The sequence below is a fragment of the Dipodomys merriami genome, unplaced genomic scaffold (genome assembly GCF_024711535.1).
Source record: "Dipodomys merriami isolate MVZ:Mamm:240054 unplaced genomic scaffold, mDipMer1.0.p SCAF_7, whole genome shotgun sequence".
Classification (NCBI taxonomy): domain Eukaryota; kingdom Metazoa; phylum Chordata; class Mammalia; order Rodentia; family Heteromyidae; genus Dipodomys; species Dipodomys merriami.
In genome coordinates this window covers 22,776,841-22,792,036 of record NW_027206290.1, presented here as the reverse complement: position 1 = coordinate 22,792,036, position 15,196 = coordinate 22,776,841, and the positions used below count along the sequence as shown (strand labels likewise).

General features: G+C 35.8%; 1 protein-coding gene across 3 annotated transcripts in view; it reads left to right on the top strand.

Moving 5' to 3' along the window:
- The window catches only part of Dpyd (dihydropyrimidine dehydrogenase), a 709,900-nt gene that overhangs the window by 199,520 nt on the left and 495,184 nt on the right, over positions 1 to 15,196 (top strand). For all 3 annotated transcript variants that reach the window (XM_070007768.1, XM_070007767.1, XM_070007769.1), the window contains exons 7-8: positions 1,910 to 1,991; positions 7,808 to 7,895. In XM_070007768.1, the coding sequence (XP_069863869.1) occupies positions 1,910 to 1,991; positions 7,808 to 7,895 (170 nt within the window). The remainder of the gene's footprint in view (positions 1 to 1,909; positions 1,992 to 7,807; positions 7,896 to 15,196) is intronic.

Genomic DNA, 15,196 nt, shown 5'->3' with positions numbered 1-15,196 from the left:
CCTTTCTTTTTCCCCCTTCTCTTCCTCCCTCTCTCCCTCCCTCTCTTGCTCCCTTCCTCCCTCCTTTCTTCCCTCTCTTTCTTCCTTTCTTTCCCTTCCCTTTCTCCTTCTTCTCTTTCCTTCCTCCTCTCCCTTTCTCCTTCCTTCCCTCTTTCCTTCTTTTTGTTTGCCTCTCATTCATTTTCACTCTTGTTTAACCTTTTTGTTTTCTTTCCTTTGCTTTTGAGTTGACCTAGTCCTAAGCACAGGATGAAATATCAAATCAGTTTAATTGGCATCAGCCCATGTTGTCATACTCTGTGTCACTGGTTTAAAATTATTAAAAACAAAATCCTACAAGTGACAGATTTGGCTAAAATTATAACCACAAAACTTTCATATCAATTTATTTCCTCCTTTAAAGATAACTTTCACTCTCTTGCATTGTCAAAGTGGCTAAAAGAGATTAAATTCACATTGTATTTGAAACCAATTGCTTAAAAAGGAGATGTCACATTTCATCTCTCAGTTTTCTCTGCATCCAAACTGATTCTTTTATCCCTAGTGAACTGGTATCACAACCACTTTTTGAACATCACTAGAGTCAATGAGTGATAATACCTATTGTTTCAAACACAATCTGGTTGATTATCTTTGAATCTGTAACAAATGTATAAAATCATCAGTTCTTTTGATTTCCTCCAACCATGGATTCTTTGTTAAAAACATTCATTTATAAGAATTGCAAGGGATTCGCTGTGTCACACATAAAAAATTAATAGGTTATTAAGTATACGTGTGCATACATAGTTTGATTTTTATTTCATTTAAAATTAATGCTCATTAATCATGTCACCTTTATTAGGCAGAACTGGCCAATGCTTCCTTTGCTTTAGTTATTTCACATTACAACATTTTCATTATATGTAGTGCATCTCATTTTGATGATCAATAAAAAAAATATGGTCTAAGTGGAATGGTTTTGGTACTAGGAAGTCTTCTGATAAAATGTGTGATTTGATGCAAATATCAAGGCCAGTACCTATATCATAATGCAATCAGGCCAGGCTGTGGCAAAGCATGAAAACTGTGCTTTAGGAAGGATTCTGTAGCTATATTCCATTAAACTTAAGACTCATGATCATAGAAGGAACAATTTCTTTCATGTTATCTGACATGCCACTGACTATATTGAAGGATTTATAGCTCCCAAAAGTAAAAAATTCTATCAAAGCCAAGATTGCCATGAGAATACTAGCAGAAGAATAAAAAAAATGGTTTTCATAAGCACAGTAAACTTGGGAAGTAATGATTTCTATCAATTTCATTTTCTCAAGCTCTTTTTCACCATAGTCTGCAGGGGACGATCTCATTTACTATCTTGATTTCAATTACTTGCTATATGCAAATTATTTAGAAATCTGTATCTGTCCTGAGTTCTGTATGTCAAGCACAAACTTCATGAAACTACTGTTGTTTCTGAGCTGGCTGTTACTAAGGCGGCCATCACAAAAAAACAATGAGAATTATCTGGATTACTCCTCTGTGACTCTGAAATTGGCAGCTGCATTTTATGAATACTTTTAGAAAATATCCTCTAACTTCTGCATCTATGAAATCCTGTGTGTGTATGTATGGATGGATGTATGCTGATAATGGAACTCAGGATTGTGTACTGTCCCTTTTATTTTTGTTCACTCAAAGTTAGCACTTTACCACTCTACCCATACCCCTCTACTCCTCATATTTTTGTCATAAGAATCTCACAGTCTTTCTTGCCTAGGCTGGCTTCAAGTTGTGATCTTTAGATTTCAGCCTCTTGAAAAGTTAGGATTACATGGGTGAACCACTGACATCTGGCCACATTGCTTTTTAAAAATAAATAAATAAAAATGTCCACTAATACTTTTTTCTTTTCCTCTCTCTTCAGTACTTCTGAAATTCCTCAGTTCCGGCTGCCATATGATGTTGTGAATTTTGAGATTGAGCTCATGAAGGACCTGGGTGTGAAGGTGAATAAAACATAAGACACATACACATATACATATGTGTGCATACACATGCATGCACACACACATACACGTTGCTCAAAAAGCAAATCATGAGCTCTAAAGCTGAACAGCAAATGTCATGCATTTTAGGAAAGAACAATTAAAAGCTACACCAGGCAGAAGCAGAAAGATGCTTTTCCTTGCTTAAGGCATTAGTCTGTCTACTGTCTGAATGCCACTAGCCTGGAAAAGGGCAATCAATAGTTCTCATCTGGCACGCCTGCATGTGATTAATTGTCTGTAAGAAACAAATTCTTAAATTGCTTTAGGGGTTGGGTGCAGCTAATAGAAGGATTTGGTTTCTAGGAAGATTTGATTTCTAAATTTATGTTTTTGCTTTTTTGTTTATTTTTCATGAAACTCATGTGCTCTCTGAAACGTCATTATTTCACAATTTGGAGCATCATTTCTTGCAGAAGTTTGTATTATTTATTATCTGCAACATGTCATTATTGTTAATATGATAAGCCTTTCTTGACAGAAGCAGTAAATCAGTGGCAGTAGAAAAAAACAACTCTGTATATTTAAATGTATGTGTTTGTCTATGTGTGTGTCTGTGTGTGTGTGTGTGTGAAGTACTATGCTGTTCTCTTAAGGATGGTTTCAGAATATAGCTGTAGTTATTCTTATTTTTTAATTAAAGATATTTATGCATGGGAAGATTCTTACAAAATTGAATTCAAATCCCATCAAAATGAATAACAGTTGTGGGGTTGGCGCTAAGTGGAGGGGGTAATGAAGAGAAGTGGAGAAATACAGCCATAATTTTCAGGGCATATCATACGTAGTTAGGAAAATTGGCACGAGGGGTTGGGAAGCTTGGGGAGGAGTTGTAAAATGGCTGATGTTGATCAAGATGCATTATACTTATAAACTCATCAGTTGGATGGTAACCCCTTTGTACAACTACTTAAAAGTAGTATATATAATACAGTAAGAGTATTATAAAAGTAGTATATATAATACAGAAAGAGTATTATAATGTAGGTATTCACTTGAGCATACTATTGCTTTGCTCCAAAAATTCTAACTTCCCAAATAGCACAATAGATTAATAATATACAATGTTTTACCTTATATATATTTAAAGTACATGCAAAATATATTTTGCAAAGGCATTAGAAAACTACTCAAAACTTTTGAATTTGTGAATAAAATCTGAAGTTAACAGATATTTTCAAGTCAGTAAAAAATTGCTGCCAATAAAATAAACACACTTTTCTTTGACTTTGTATTTTATGCAGCCTTGGATGCATAAGTGGTCTTATATACTCTCATGCTCCAGCTTTGTTTTGTTAATTGTTTGAATTGTTCTTGTTGTTGTTGTAGTTGGTCCCGGGGCTTGAACTCTGGGCATGGGAGCTATCCCTGAGCATTTCAGCTCAAGGTGAGCACTCTACCACTTGAACCACAGTGCCACTTCCTGTTGTCTGGTGGTAAATTGGAGATAAGAGTCTCATGGACTTTGCTGCCTGGGCTGGCTTTTTTAATGTGATCCTCAGATCTCAGCCTACTCAGTAACTAGGATTACAGCCTTGAGCCACCAGCGCCTGTCATAATTGTCCTAATTATTCTTTCACCAAGTTTTATTTCATTTGCTCAAAAAATAATTATCCAGGACTCATTTTACACAAGAGTGTCCAGAATGTTAGCAACATCTTGAATCATCCTCTCTTGAATTCTAGTCCTGTGTCCTTAGCATTCCATCATTCAAATAGGTCCAGCTAATTGTATGTTGATTTCAATTCCTTATCTTCACTCCTATCTCCTTGAGCAAATTTTCTTGCTGAATAATTTCAATTTACTTCATATGTTATTACTGAATATTTTTCAATCAACTATTACGTCTCTAGAAAATGAGAATTTTATCTGTTATTCTCACACATAATATATATTCTATAGATATATGCATAAATATCTATAATATGTATAATAGATACAATATGTTGCATATATACTATATATGATATGTATATATATATGATGTATAAAACACATGTATGATGTATATAATATTTTCACCACTTCAGTGGCTGGAATCTCTAGTAGGTACAAAATGAGAAGATGTAAAACTTTTTTTGTCTTGAGGACACCTTTTTTTTTTAACCATGTTGGATAATTTACTGTTTAGTTTACCAAAATTTTAAAAATTTATGAAAGTATTAATAGAATCATTCTACTACTTTTTGTTAAAAATTAAGCAAAAACCTTATATTCTGTTTACATGTTAAATTATGTGAATCTTCCCTTTTCTGGCATCTCTAGACCTTCCCATCATGTATCCTTTTCTGAATCACTAGGATTATGTTTGTCTTATCAGTATTTTTTAATGTAATTTTATTGTCAAGGTGATATATGGAGGGATCACAGTTACATATGTAAGGCAGTGAGTACATATCTTGTCAAACTTATTACCCCCTCCCTCATTTTCTCCCACTTTGTTGTACAGTTCATTTCTAACGTATTGCCTCGTAATTGTTGCTGTTGCATTGGTTCCCCCTTTGTCCTTTGTCTCACCATTTCATCAGCATTTTCTACAGTTTTGTTTTGCCTTCACTTATTTACACAATGTATATTATAACTACACATGTGACAGAGAATAGTGCAATAGTACCCTTGCATAGTTGAAAATGTACAAAGCATAGTATGTCTTGGTTTATTCATTTCTGCTTGTTGCTTCTGTTGAGTTTTGATGATCGAATTACTCTGGTCTTATAAAAATAAACTTTCAAATCTTTAATTACCTTATAAATGACAAGAGAATTTGTCCTCTTCTGTAACATGATGATTTTTGTAATTCTGACTTAAAGCTTCTTTTACAAGAGACACCACGAAACCATCTTCAAAAATATCTTCAGCAGGCTGGGAAGGTGGCTCAGTGGTAGGGCTTGCCTTGCTTGCATGAGGCCCTGGGTTCAATTCCTCAGCACCACATAAGCAGAAAAAGCCAGAAGTGGCGCTGTAGCTAAAGTGGTAGAATGCTAGCCTTAAGCTGAAGAGCTGAGGGACAGTGCCCAGGCCCAGAGTTCAGGCCCCATGATCGACAAAAAAAAACAAAAAACAAAAAAACAAAAAAAAACTTCAGGGTTATTCATCTTTTGTACTTCCTTTATTTTAATGTTAATTTTGCCTGGATATACTTTCTTTGAGAAATTTCCAGTTTTCTTAAGGCTTCTGAATTCATTAATCTAGATTGAAACATGGAATTCTAGCATACAGTAGAAATTATCCATCTGTACATATGATTGTGTGTGCCTTCTCCTCTCTCTTCTTGGTTTGCTTTACAATTTCTTGAGAAACTAAGAAGTGTTTCTATACATCACATATCTTTCAAGAAATAAGTTCTCAGTTGCTTTATGTGTTCTTGCACATTCATTGATGGCTAGAATTTTATTAACTTCCCTTATATTTTAACCTCTTGAGTTGCACACTTACATTGAAGGTTGACAATGTAATTAATTTGTTATGAGTTAAACTTTTATCGGCATCCACATATTTTTCTGTATTTTAATATTGTCATTTCCCTTGAGTAATTACAGTTTTGTTTTTCCCTCTCAGACAGCAGTTTTGTAGAATAACACTTTTATTTGCTTTTCTAATAAAAATACTGCTCATGGAATTTGGCAATAGAACTTAGATTTTTTCCCTTTTCCCCTTTACATGAGGATTTATCTGTCTATCTGTTTTAATTTACCAAATATACCTTCAATTGATTTTACATCAAAATCTCCTATTATTGCAGTATTATTTACACTTCATGAGAAATAGTCTCTGTTACAATATAATGGCTCTTAACTATAGTGAACTCCAATACAAGCTCCAATGATTTTTTTTAATTTAAAGTAAGCTTTAATAGCAGATGTGTGATTGGAGTGTTTGCAGTCATTTAAATTATATTCTCTTTTCTGTTAGGCAATTCAGTGCTTAGTTGGACATGAATATATTTGTTTCATAGTTTCTATCTTGTTTCAATTCCCCAGTGTTTAAAGTGTGAAGTGCACATAATGATTTTGCATTTTCCTATACATGCTAACATATGTACATATGTCATTTCACACAATATTTTGACAGAACTCCAGTTCTGATTAAACTTCATTTGTGATTGCTAGGTTTTTCTTCTGCTTCATGATTTTAGAACAAAAATTCACTGAGACCTCTTGATAAACTCTCTATATCTCATCGCTTTTATTCTTATGGTTATTTGAAGAATCAATTTCTATATTTTAGAAATGTTGTATGACTGATATTAAAATTCCATCATATCTCTAATAAGAGAATTGTGTACTATTAGCTAAAATAATAGTTTATTTCTAATAAAGCTAATATTATCTTAAGATCCTTCCTTTTATAAATACTTTACTTAACCAAGTTTACTTTCTAAAAAAGTGAAGAGCACAGCCATTGTTATATGAATGTTTAATAACGGATGTTACATATTTCATTTACTGTTACAGTTCCATTTTAAAGAATTATATACCAGCTGAATGCCAGTGACTGGCTCATGTTTATAAATCCCAGCTCCTCAGGAGACAGAGATCTGAGGATCATGATTCAAAGCCAGCCTAGACATTATCATCACCCATTAAAGACCTACCAAAAACAATGCCTCTAGAGCATCAATGGAATAAGGAATGGAGAACTAAGTGCAGGAAGAAGACTATGACTGAATCATAGAGGGCCATACTTTCGTTTTCTCAAATTACAAATCCTATTTTTATATTAGCAGACAAAGTAGTTATTTGCAAGTTTATTGTTTAAAAAAAGCAGAGCCTAGTATCATAAAGGTGAGACTAGTAACGGATACCCTGTAATATCTCTAGGATGATTTCTTCAACTGATTAGTGTGATGAGTCCAATCAAGCACTGGGAGATTCATGTGGTGCTCACCGGCAGGGTTAGTGATCGCAGAGGATTCACTGAACCAGATTTTAGTCAGACTTCATTCTTACCACTTGAATAGGTTCTAGCTCTTATGTCTCCAGGCATCACTGTCAGTAGAGAGAGACTGGATCCCCTAGTCCTTCAAATGTCTGATTATTTCTCTTAATCAGAGACTAAGGGCAAGTGGTTTGGCTTCCTTTGGAGGACTATGGTAATTTTTGCAGCTTTTTTTTTCAAAGATATTCACAGCATCCCCCCTCAACTCCCTGAACTCAGCTTATTTCTCAGTCAGCAAGGCTCCATATCTGAAAATTGACTCATACCTGGGAGACTGACCCAAACCCTGTGATGGGTAGAGAGGTGCCTGTCCTCTTCCTCCTGACCTTGTTCACCTTCCTTAGACAATTCCCTATGGAAATCCTCTCCTTTACATCCCTGCTTCCTCTTTGCATTCTCATCAATAGGACTTTGGCTGGAAAGACATTTTTCCATTTTCTGAACCTCATATGCACAGGGTGATCTTTATTTATTTTCATTTAACTCTTGATTTTCTGCTCCCACTCAACTGCATGGAAACAGATTGTTTTGTCACATTTATTATTGTCGAAACTGCCCTGCAGTGTTCTTGAAAATGCTCAACAAGCTAGGAATGTTTCTTGTCTACATTTTTTATATCAACCTACTTTTCTTCTGCATTTAGTCCTGGAATAAAACATGTTAGTATTGATGAATCATTTTTTCCTTATTCAAGCCTATGCAGTAAATGACAGAAATGTTTCTACATATTATTTATGAAATTCCATGGGTAGATTATTTTGGCCATTTTTGTGTGTTAACTAATATTGTTTATGAATAAAGTACTAAAATACTATTATTCTAAATGTTGTGTGTTACAGATCGTTTGTGGGAAAAGCCTTTCGGTGGATGAAATAACCCTTAGCTCCTTGAAGGAGCATGGCTACCAAGCTGCTTTCATTGGAATAGGTGAGCAGATTACTTTTAACATTTTTATTTGTACGTACTTTTAAATTTCTTACGTTATCAGAAAGAATGACTCCCTCCAGACATTTTGTTAATGGAAGCTGCAGCTGTTCAAGAAGTAACAGTTAATATTAAGTGGCTAACATGTTGGTTAAATGTTGGTGATGTAACTAATTTTGTTGATTGGTCTTCATTATGAACAGATGTTGGCAGGCCTTACCTCTTCTTGCCCACTCTCTTTCCCCATGGAAACTTTGAATTAGGGTAGAGGGCATCACATTTTTAAATGAAAATACAATCTAGTATATTGGTAATGAACAATACAGATGGCTACTGGGCTGGTTTTTTTTTTTTTTTTCATTTTCTTGAGGTTTCCAAAACTTTGTGTTAAGAATTTTGTTTGTATTTTACATTTGCTTGAATTTAAGGAGGCTCACTCATGGATGTGAAGGTCCCAGACACAGCAGAAACACATCGTGGCCACTATGTTTCATTATTTCACCTAAATATTCCATGGATATTGAGTTTTCTAGCTTCTTTCTTCTACTTATTGTATTATATTTAATGCATTCTCTATATCATAAGTCTGTTTCTCATATGATTGTGTTATGAAAATTTCAAGTTGGATATGGTGTATTCTTTCTTTCTTTTTTTCCTTTTTTTTTTTGTCTGTGGTGGGGCCTGAACTCTGGGCCTGGGCGCTGTCCCTCAGCTCTTCAGTTCAAGGCTAGCGCTCTACCACTTGAGCCACAGCGCCACTTCGGCTTTTTTCTTTTTGCTTATGTGGTGCTGCGGAATCAAACCCAGGGCCTCATGAATGCAAGGCAAGTGCTCTGCCACTGAGCCACCTTATGAATTGTTTCTGATTTTAACACAAGGTTCACCATCACGTCTTCTCTGCTGCAGTCCACATTCTGTGACTGTCAATGTCTGTCATGAATCTGCAGAGGGATCAAAGCCTTCCCATGTATGTAAAGGATAACACAGAGGATAGCCTTAATTTGGGGGAATCCTCCTTTGTGGCATTTTTGAACAAAATCATCATTAGTGTGTCTAAGGTAGGAGATTTTCTTATCAGAATGCAATAGATAATCTTAGCAGAAATTGTATCAAGTCTAAGAGCAGATCTGTTGGGAGCTCTATTTTGATGAAAACTTAAAAAATAGGAGATGAATCTGGAACTGCTTCTAGCTTCTAAAGTTCAGTATTGAACCATGTTCCTTTTTTCTGAAAGAAAATCCTATTTTCTGAAAGAAATAGGGTCACAGATAAAAGCAACTCATATGTTTACTATATTAATTATGAATTAATTTTACTAATATATTTTTGTATAGTATCTTCATTTGATCGCAATAATCATTATGTATATCAAGTATCAAGGATAGGAAGGAGAAAAGATCTGACATTTTCTCTAAGTCTTATCATTAGATTACCAAATTTAGGGTTTAATTTTCAATATCACATCTGTAGTGACAATTTAATGGAAAGAAATAGAACATGTATCTATAAAATGGATAATATTACTAGCAGTGTTGTAACTGTAACAGTTTCTGTGACTCTCGGCCTTCTTGTGTTAAACATTCTTGGTTCATAGCCAGAAGTTGGTGGCTCACACCTGTAATCCTCATTGCTCAGGAAGCTGAGATCTGAAGATTGCGTTTCAGAGCTAGCCAGGGCAGGAAAGTTGGAGACTGCTATGTTCAATTGACTACCAAAAGTCAGAAACTGCTCTGTGGCTTAAAGAGGTACAGCACTAGCCATGAGTACAAACCCTCAGGGAAAATGCCGGGTCTTGAGTTCAAGCTCTAGGACCAGCACGTGTGCGCGCGTGCGCGCACGCACGCACGCACGCACGCACGCACACACACACACACACACAGAGCTTGGCTCATAATTGGAAAATTCAGCCAGGTATTAGGTAAAAAATATTGATATTATTGAATATTTTAAAATTCATAAACTAGCCTTGAATCAGTTATTCATAGAAGGTACATTTCTTAATGTTTGAGTAGCATTTGTTAATAGGATTGCATATATCCCTCTGAACTTTACCATCAGGGACCAGGTAACTAGCCAATAAATTAAAATAGGTCTCAACTACAGAGAAGCAAAGTATCAATGGAATTAGAATGAGTAAATAATTTAAATCTTTTGAGTTGTTTTTAAGTAGCAAGTTGTACAAAGGAATTGGCATTCAACAAAGCAGTCCATAAATCTCCCTTATCTGGATGAACCAAAAATGTCCTGGGTTGTCTTCTATTTATTTATTTATTTATTTATTGCAAATTCTTTGTTGTGATTAAGTGATTACATAATTTCACAAATTTCACAGCATTGTGGGATAGTGATGCTTAGTTAAAGTCACAAACACATTCTAACTTTCATCGGGCAAATTGTCTATCGTGGTCTATAACATTTATGAGTTCTATGAGCTTTGCAATACAGTTATTTCTTCCACATTGGGTGATATGTACATTTCTTTTGTTTAGCATAGCATCAGCTGTTCCCTCTTTCCCACTCGTTCTCTCCCTCCCATTGCTGCCATTGAGTTGCTTAGTTCATTTTGATCAATGTCCCCTATTTCATTTTATGAGGCACCCTGTCATGGGTCATTTGTTGGTGCTTTACCAATACCCAAAGCAATGGTCTCCATCTAACTGCATTGTGTGTATAGTGTTGGACATGTGGAGTCCTTTCACATTTATTTTTGCATTTTCACGCAGAGAGGTGAATCTTTTGACATTTTGGTCTAGTAAGGTAAGGATTTCCATTTTGTTCTGTTTCAGTATTTTGTTTGAAATCTGTACAAGAAAGTTTTCATCTTGTCAAAAGGAAATGCTTTAGCGTGGGAAAGACAAGTTGCTGTATTCTGTAGGAAATGTTGATTTGACACTCCTGATTGTCGATTGGGGAATTTATGACCTTTCTATACCATATAGCTGTCGGCTTTTGGACAGCCTCACAACCTCACGTCCTTTCCTTCATTAACTTTGACTCTATATTGTAATTAAACTTCACTCACTTATGTTATCTACCCTTTTCCACTGTGTTTGGAGGCATGAATGGTAGAATCAGTATTTGGTGTTATTTAAGATGCGTCTTTCATTGCTTTAAGAACACAATAGAAACTGCAACCATATGCAAGGTACTAGACTCATGAGTCTGAGCAGTGTGAGCTTTTTTATAAAAGGCTGGTATCCTACCCCTGAGCCACAACTCCTCTTGGGGCTTTTGCCTAGTTCATTGGCAATGAGAATCTCATGGATTTTCCTGCCCAGGCTGGCTTCAAAATGTGACCCTCAGATCTCAGACCCTTGACATGCTAGGATTACAGGTGTGAGTCACCAGTGCCTGACTGCTAAGTGCATTTTTTTCCTCTCATGTAACTATGTGAACCATTTTTCATGTATGATGTCCATCTTTGTTCTGTGGATAGTCACCACATCCACATTCCTGCTAACAGAAATGGTTCTTTTAGGTGTATGATGTGGAACTTGTACATATCACTTCTACTTTTATCCTATTGTCTACAAACAGGTAATATAATAAGCATAACAGAAAAGGATTCTGGGAAATTCAGCTGATAGCTGAGTGAACAGGATCCTTATTAATTTCCTTCTGTTATACTGTGGGAACAAATGGAAAAAAAAGTTTTCTGCACAGGTGTGGGTTATCATTGATGTTTGGCTACAGAGATAACTTCATAAACATGGTGATGATTTCTGTTTTTATAGTTGGGCGTGCTGTAGTTATAGATCTCCTATGTTTACACTATTATCCTATTCTGAGTTATTTTATGTGACTGCAAAGAAACTTATACCTTAAAGCAGTTTAGTAAACACCTCGTGTTAACCTGTACACACAGGTGTTCTTAGAGTTCTTCCTTAAAAATATTGTTTATGATATCACTGATGAAAAGTCATTTTATGTGTTTTCCTTCATTAATGCTATAGAAGAGTCAAATCAAGGAAACTATCCCATTATATGTGTTACTATTGTGAGTTTGAAAGAGTTACCTTTCTCTATCCATGGAAGACTTAGTTTCTTCCAACTAAAGAGATAAAGATTTGTGTCTTACCCAACATGAACACCAACCTCTTTTTGTAATCATTGGGATTCTTTATTAAAGGCTCTAAGATTGGGGAAAGGCTTAAGCTAGTAAATGAGAGGCCTTGATTTACATCCCTAGTACTACTAGAATAAAATTGGAACTAAAGCTCCAAAATATGGATGCTTTTACTGAGATAAATGCACACTGTGTTTCTATCATGGTCAGAAGTAGACTTAACTCATTCACAAGTCAAGGCTTTTTTTTGAAATATTGGATGACTGTATTTGATTATTTAAACCAAGATAAGAGATTATAGTCTTTCTTTCTTTCTTTTTTATATTACAGAATTGATCAGAAAAGAAAATACCAAAGAAAATGATAGAAGGAAGTAAAAAGGTGTATACATATTTTTTTAATATTTTTCTTAGTGCCAGTCCTGGAGTTTGAACTCAGGGTGGGCCAGGGTGCTTCAGTGGGCCCTGAATTTCTTTTGCTCAAGGCTAGCATTCTACCACTTGAGCCGCAGCTTTATTTCCTAATCAGGAGTATTATAGGTGGTTAGTTTAGTGTTATTTTGTGAAAAGTGTTTTTCTATTGTGGTTTTCATCTGTATGAGTGCACACCCATTCCATTGCAAATAAGATGTATTTTTAATTGTGAATTACTAGTCCAAATTTGATATTCACTGGAATACATGAGAGTATCCTGAGATAGTAATAATTTTTTCCATAGCATATCTAGTTCCTACAAATAGATATTAGATGTATTAGGTATTGAATAACTGCTGTGCTCTAGGCACTATGCTAAGAATTAAAAGTATAAAGAAATCTGATTTAGTGGTTTATATGAGTTTCAGAGCTGGATGCTAATGTTCACAACTATAATTCTAGCTACTCAAGATGACTATTCAAAGCCAGCCTGAGCAGAAAAGTGCATGAGACTCATATCTAATTAACTACCAACCCCCCTCTTAAAAAAAAAAAAAACAACACCAAAACTTTAAGTAGAGCAATGGTAGAACACTAGCTTTGAGGACAAAAGCTCAGGGATAGCACCCAGGTCCTGAGTTCAAGCCCCGAGACCAATGCACATATACACAAAGATGAATCAGAAAAATGGTAAGAGATTTAAATAGAACGTTCCATATGGTGCAATTTGAGGAGGATATGCTAGGGATTGAGTGGGCCTGAGGATTGTGGATTTTGTTTTAACATCTTTGGAGGAATCTTTAAAATCCACTGTTGTAGAAGTAGACCCTACTACTTAGTATTGGCTTATCCATCCTCTGGCTACCCTCTCATAGTCTCATAAAACAGCTCACTGAGTGAAACAGCGTATTCAGGAAAGAACATTTCCTGGGGCAGCCTCAGAAAAGTGGTAATGTTTAAATAAAATTGTTAAGGTGTTTTGGCTTTTAAATTTGGGGTCGAGTTTTCAGGGGAAATCAGCTACATGGGAGGTATATATAGGAGGTTCACAGTACAAGGCTGTCCTAGGGCAAAATTTCAAGACACCTTCTGAAAAAAATAATCATAGCATCTGGGTTGGAGGTGTAGCAAAAATGAGTGGCCTTACTGAAATTAGTTCTGATCATGCCATTTTCTTGTGAGAACATTCCTTACTGCTGATATATTCTAACTACAAAACACTGGTGAAACTTGACCAGAGAATCATTTTTTGTTGATGTTTTGTTTCTTTTTGTCAGTCATGGGGCTTGAACTCTGGGCCTGTTATCTGTCCCTGAGCTGTTCAGCTCAAGGCTAGTGCTCTACAACTTGAGCCACAGCGTCACTTTCAGATTTCTGGTGGTTTATTAGAGTTAAGAGTCTCATGAACTTTTCCTGCCTGGGCTGGCTTTGAACAATGATCCTCAGATTTCAGCCTCCTGAGTAGCTAGGATTACAGGTGTGATCCACCAGCACCCATACCAGAAATTCTTACTTTCTTTTAAATAAAGAAGACTCCAGCTCTGTAGATGTCATTCAGGGATAGAGGAGGTGCTTAATTCAAGGCCAGGTATTTAGTTTTCTTTAACACCAGAAAAATCAGAAAAGACTCCATAACATAAGGCTTCCTAAGACTCCATAAGGTAAAACTTCTAAGGCTCCGCATAATTTGATTACATTTTGTGTGCAGTTCCTTTACCCATTCAGTTGCCTAGTTTGTTTTCACATTAATGTTTGTAGTGAAGATGTCCTTGCTCATATTTGATCCTTGATTTATCTGTAGTGGAGTGTGATCCTTTCCCTGCTTTTACTTCACCTTCCCACTGTTTATTCTCTGGGGATTCAGATTGTACTTCCATATGCTATTAAAACACTTCTTTGGCCGGGCACTGGCAGCTCACGCCTGTCATCCTAGCTACTCAGGAGGCTGAGATCTGAGGATCGAGGTTCAAAGCCAGCCCGGACAGGAAAGTCCATGAGACTCTTATCTCCAATAAACCACTAGAAAACCGGAAGTGGCACTGTGGCTCAAGCGGTAGAGCACTTGCCTTGAGCTGAAGAGCTAAGGGACAGCGCCCAAGCCCAGAGTTCAAGCCCCAGCACCAACAAAAAAAAAACAAAAAAAAAACAAAAAAAAAACACTTCTTTCTGTGTTTATTGTCATCAGTATATTTGTTTCCACCACTTGAAATTAAGCTCAACACAAAAGGCAGAAAGTTCTATAAGCTTCATATATTTTTTTTTTAATTTTTTTTATTGTAGAGATACTATACAGAGGGTTACAGTTACATGAGTGAGGTAATGAGTACACTTCCACTTCCTCTTGAACATTGTTACCCCCTCCATTGTTTTCCCCCTACCATCCCCTCCCTCCCTCCCTTCCCCAAGGTTCTTTTTTTTTTTTTTTTTTTTTGATCGTGATTAAGTGATTACTTAATTTCCAGAAATTCACAGTATTGTGGAATAATGATGCTCATTTAAAGTCACAAGTTCATTCTAACTTTCCTGGAGCAAATTGTCTATCACAGTCTGTAATATATAACGGTGCTCATATGTTATATACCATATATGTGATCAGCAGCATGGGGATATTTAGTAGTGGTTCAACCAGATGAGTGGGAGTTCTTTGTTTCTTAAGTCCTGTTAGTTTTGTCATATCACCTAACCTTTTGGATTCATCATCCACTTATCAGGGAGACCATGTACTGTTTGTCTCTTCGTTCTTGGCTTACCTCGCTCAACATGATTCCTTCTAGCTCCATCCATTTCCCTGCAAATGCCATTATTTTGTCATTTCTAAGGCTGCA